Source organism: Microtus ochrogaster, chromosome 10, assembly GCF_000317375.1.
Source record: "Microtus ochrogaster isolate Prairie Vole_2 chromosome 10, MicOch1.0, whole genome shotgun sequence".
NCBI classification, from domain to species: Eukaryota; Metazoa; Chordata; class Mammalia; order Rodentia; family Cricetidae; genus Microtus; species Microtus ochrogaster.
The window spans coordinates 76,138,022-76,143,646 of record NC_022016.1 but is presented as its reverse complement, the minus strand read 5'-3'; the positions used below and the strand labels follow the sequence as shown (position 1 = coordinate 76,143,646).

At 38.8% G+C, this 5,625-nt stretch overlaps 1 protein-coding gene across 2 annotated transcripts in view; it reads left to right on the top strand.

Annotated features, from left to right (window-relative positions):
- The window catches only part of Btf3l4 (basic transcription factor 3 like 4), a 20,221-nt gene extending 15,239 nt beyond the window's left edge, over positions 1-4,982 (top strand). For both annotated transcript variants that reach the window (XM_005353556.2, XM_005353558.3), the window contains 3 exons: positions 1,808-2,009; positions 2,858-2,917; positions 4,531-4,982. In XM_005353556.2, the coding sequence (XP_005353613.1) occupies positions 1,808-2,009; positions 2,858-2,917; positions 4,531-4,577 (309 nt within the window). In that variant the 3' untranslated portion in view covers positions 4,578-4,982. The remainder of the gene's footprint in view (positions 1-1,807; positions 2,010-2,857; positions 2,918-4,530) is intronic.
- Positions 4,983-5,625: the final 643 nt, after the last annotated feature.

The following is a 5,625-nucleotide window of genomic DNA, read 5'->3' as shown; positions in this document are numbered from 1 at the left end:
CCCAGGTCTCCAAGGCTTTTGCTTTTGTTTTTTTTCAAGACAAGGTTTCTTTGTAACTTTGGAGCCTGTCCTGGCCTTGAACTTGCAAAGATCTGCCGGCCTTTGCCTCCTGAGGGCTGAGATTAAAGGTGTGTGCCACCACCACAGGGCTGGCTTTTAACTGCTTTAACATTTAACTTTTCTACCAAAGCTGCAGTCATCTTCAGAATAAAAAAAAAAAATTATCTTCTAATGTTGCTCTAAATTGAGTTATGATGCCATTTCTCTAAAGCAGCAATATTGAATGCTTATTGCATATGATATACTTAAAAGAACCTAAAATAAACTGGGAGTGGTATAATATACAATTTTAATCTTAACACTTGGGAGGCAGAGGCTGGTAGATTTCTATAAGTTTAAGGCCAACCAGGGCTACAGAGTGAGACAACTGTCTTAAAAATGAGCAAAAACAGCCGGGCGACGGTGGCGCACGCCTTTAATCCCAGCACTCGGGAGGCAGAGGCAGGCGGATCTCTGTGAGTTCGAGGCCAGCCTGGTCTACAAAAGCTAGCTCCAGGACAGGAACCAAAAGCTACGGAGAAAGGAAGGGCATAAGATTAAAGCCTTTTTTTGAGATGGGGTTTCTGTGTGTAGCCCTGGATGTCCTGGGAACTAGCTCTGTAAACCAGGCTAGCCTTGAACTCACAGAGAGACACTCCCTGCCCCCCCCCACCTCTGCCTCCAGGGACAAGCGTAGTAGTTCTGTGCCTCTGAAGTGGTTAAGTGTCATTCTCCTGACCTTATATAATAAGTAGTTATCACCAAGGTGACTTTTATAGTGGAATCAATCACACGGTAGAATATTTACACATTTAACTTGTGTAAATGAGATCAAACCAAACCAAAAAATTCAGAAAGGAAATACATGAGAGAGAAATAACAATGTAAATAGCAGATCCAAATGGTAAAAGCTAAAGAAGTAATGGCAGGATGATGTTAAAGGCCTCCTGGTTATTAACAAAGCATTTCCTGGAGGGTGAGTTACTGGGAAAGCTTTGATGACAGAAATTAGTGAAGGTGGTGAGAAGGTATATTTAAGAAAATTGTCAAGCCTGTAGGCACAGGTCTGTAGTCCCAGATACTTAAAAGATTGAGGCTGGAGGATCACAGATTCAAGGCCAGCCTGGCAACTCAGTAAGAATCTATCTCAAAGTAAAAAAGTAAAGAGGTAGGGATGGATTTCGTTTAGCACCTGGAATACCCAGAGTACCCCAGAACAGAGCATGCAAAACAAACTAGCAACACGCCTGTAGCCCCAGCTACTGGAAGAAATCACAAGACCCTTGTGTCTGATTTAAAAAATAATAATAATTAGTGGTGGGCAAGATACTCTTCAAAAGCCTGATGACCTGTTTGATCCTCCGACCTCAGCATGTGCACTCCCCAATATGCACATATACAATAATAAAAATATTTTTTAAAAGCCAGGTGGTGGTGGCACATGCCTGAATTCCAGCACTTGGGAGGCAGAGGCAAGCAGCTCTCTTGTGTTACAGGACAGCCAGGGCAACACAGAGAAACCCTGTCTCAAACAAATAAACAAAAAAGTGGTCATGAACTTCTTCCACCTTGAGGCCTGGGTGACTTTCTTAACAATTCTAGTAATCTTGGCTCCATAGCAAGGATCTTTGTATGCCATATTCATTGCTGAGCTAATTACTGCTGTGGGATTGCTACTGTGTAAAGTGCCATAATTGATAAAAATGTTTTTAAGCTATTTTTATTTGAATCTAGCATGTGAAATTCATTGTTTTCTGTGCCCATACAGGTGAACATGATTAAAGATGATGGAACAGTTATTCATTTCAACAACCCCAAAGTCCAAGCTTCCCTCTCCGCTAACACCTTTGCAATTACTGGTCATGCAGAAGCCAAACCAATCACAGAAATGCTTCCTGGAATACTAAGTCAGCTTGGTGCTGACAGCTTAACAAGCCTTAGAAAGTTAGCTGAGCAGTTCCCACGGCAAGGTATGTATTTCAAGTCAGTACTTTCCCTCTTCCCTGCTTTAATTAAGAAACCTAATAATTTTAAAAACATCCCGTCGGAAACTGAGGATGTAGCACAGTTGACAGATTCCTAGACTATTATGCATAAGTTTTTGGTTCGATCCCTAGCAGTAAATAAATTGGGTATGATGGCATATGTTTGTAATTCCAGCAGAAGGATCAGAAGTTCAGGGTTATTCTCAGCTGTTTAGGGAAGTTGAGTCAGAGACCCTGTCTCAAAATAAATACATAAATAAATATAAAGTGTCTTTCTTAAACGGAAAGAATTTGCCTCAGTACATACTTCTTATAATTTCTTTATCACCACTTGTGTGCTTCATAAAACTTATAGTTTGCTTTTTTAACTAATAGTGTATATTATAGAATATTTAGATACAGTATTGTCAATTGCTACTATGATTACCATTACAAATATGGTAATCATAAATTCTGAATTTTTAAGTTGGTGTTGATTTCATGCATGTCTTGTCTCTCTTATCATCAAAAAGTCTTGTAGTTCAGTGGTCATGTGATCATACTGCATAGCTAGTTACTTAGATCAAATTAGGAAGTCTCAGATATTTTTATATGGAGAATACCTTTGTTCAAGCTTCTCAAATTCTTCATTTTGCATGTAACTTTTACCTTTACTGCACAGTGGAATTAATTTAAGAGTTTTTAATGCTACTTAAGCAAAAACACAGAAATGACTTTTAGATTGACTGTACTTAGTAGCCATAGGAGGTTTGGACAGAGAGATGATAAGTATTAGAGGTGTTCTGTGGAGCTCTTTGTTCTCAGCGACTAATATTCATATAAACTTTTTATAGTATTGGATAGTAAAGCACCAAAACCAGAAGACATTGATGAAGAAGATGATGATGTTCCAGGTAAAAGACATTTTGTTAGTGTTAAAATTTGTCTCCAACCAGTAAGACTATTCTAGTAAAAATGCTTGGTGCCAAGCCTGACAATTTGAATTTCTTCCCTGAGACCCACATTGTGGAAGGAGAGAGCCAACTTGCACAGGTTGTCTCTGACCTTCACACGCACACACACATGCACATAAAACTAAGAAAAAAATAATTTATCTCCTTTCACTTATTGCATAGATGACTTTCAGAATTTTTCTGACCGAATTTCATCTGATTTACAATGATATGGATAGTGTTAGGTTTCTAGTTAGATATTAGCTGGCTTGGAAGACACTGGAGATGGAGCCTTCCCTCATAATCATCAGCCTGTAAAACCAAGGAGTGGAACTTCCGGTCAGAAAATGTCCCCTAAGCCCTATCCCTATTCATGGGAGAGACATGACATCCTAAACTGCCATTATATAATACTATCTAAGCCTGGTTCCAGGAATGCTAACCCTTATAATAAAAGACTATTGTATTATCTGATAGAGAACCAAAGACACACAATTGCCTTCTACCAGTGTCAAACCAAATAGGGTTGTCACTTACCTGAACAGAACAAAGTCCCTCAAGAAAGGCTGTTGTTGGCCAGTTGGTGGTGGTGCCTGCCTTTAATCCCAGCACTTGGGAGGCAGAGGCATGCAGATCTCTGTGAGTTCAAGACCAGCCTGTTTTACATAGTGAGTTCCAGCCAGAGCTGTTGTACCGAGAAACTCTGTCTTAAAAAACCAAAGGGGGCAGAAAACAGAAGGGGGAAAGGGGGAGGGAGGAGAAGAGAAGAGAGAAGAAAAGAAAAGCTGTTTGTCCTGGAGGTTTCAGAATAATATACAACCTGCCTAAAATGTAGTCTGAGTCAGTGGCCCCTCAAGCATTGTCCACACTTACTACACTGACCCCTTGATATGTACTCTACTTTATTATAAATGAATGTACTGGTCTTTTATGCTGTTTCTTTGTGTTTCTGTCTAAGTTCTCTAGACAGAGATCACAAAGACCAGGGAGTCCAGACTGAAATCCCAGTGATAAGATATAACGAATAAGAAAGAATGAGAACTTAGAGTCAGAAAATATTCCATAAAGCTCTGTTGCCTACATGTATTAAATTGAAATCACTATTATCAGTATACTTTATTATTGTTGAAATTTTTTTATTGGAGGGCTGGAGAAATGGCTGAGCTATTAAGAGCACTGGCCTCTTCCTGAGGACCTGGGTTCAATTTCCAGCACTCACATGGTGACTCACAGCCATCTGTTACCCCAGTTCTAGGGGATCCAGCACCCCTTTTTGGTCTCCTCAGGTACTGCATGCACATGGTACACAGCCATACATTCAGGCAAAACATCCATACACATAAAATAGTAAAATAATTTTAAAAATTGTTGTCATTAAGCTGACATAAAAATATTTCACCTTAGTATTTTTACATGCATTTTTAAAGTCCCATTTCCTTAAGATTACTGTTTATAAAAGTCATTGTTATGCCATTAGTTCATTTCTGCCTTTTCTGTTTTTTAACTAATTCTAGTTGCAACTATTTTGACTCATTTGCATTTTATTTATTGTTTTCTTTTCTTCTTTTTGTCAGATCTTGTTGAAAATTTTGATGAAGCATCGAAAAATGAAGCTAACTAAAATCTTCTGGGTTTTGGAAGCTGGCATGGACTAGATTTAACAATCAGCTCTGTTGTTCCAAAGTTTTACAGACATGGAGAACATCACCTGTTACTAGTTCAGTAACATAAATATTTTGTATATTAATAATGCTGTTTGATCAGCATTTCTCGGTCATTTGATTTTGCATTTTGCACTTCCCAGGATCTATTCTTTTGGTCAAAATACGAAGTATTGATACAGTTTGAGGGTGGTTTTTGCTTTTGGGGGGGCAACTTTTGGGTGTGTATGTATATGTATGTGTGGGTATGTGTGTACACGGTGGACAGAAAATTGGATAACAGTTATATCTATCCTCTTCCTTCCCCCAATAGAAATAAAACAAATCTTTACATTTGTTACTTTTTTTCCTAATACTGTACAAAATTGATGAAGTGAGTTTCTTTGATTTCAGATCTTAGGAGATTCCTACTGTTGGAAGTTTGGTTTTTAAACTTTTGGTTTTAAAGTTAATTTGCTCAGTTAACTTTAATATTTTTATACACTTCTCTGGATTGAAAAATCTTGAAATATTTTACCACCAGATTGCTGCCAGAATCATAAATTGGGTACCTTTGGTGTGACTGCCTTAGACTCACTTCCTCGTCAGACCCAGAAATGCTCCTTTTATTAGCTTTCTTCCTGCTGCTCCCCGCCCCCTTATTTTAGTCTTTAAATGGTCTTATCTCCTGCTTAGCTTGAGACAGAGGTTCTCCATATAGAGTTGAGAGAGTGCCTAACCCCTCTTTCTGTCCTCACCTCAAGGGACAGCTTCATCTTCAGTGTTTCATTTCCCTTCACATTTATGGTTTGGTAGTTCTCAAACTGAAAGAGCTAGCATGTGCTTACTAAATAACTATGCCAGGCGTAGCCTGTTTCCTTGCTGTTGTCAGTAGCAGGTGCACAAGTTTCTCTTTTTCAGCAAGGCTGAAACTGGGACTGTCCTTTGGAATGAAAAGAACTTAAGCTATAGACCTAGCTCCTAGCATAAATGGGCATTCTCTGAAACGGTACTGGCCACAGGAGAATT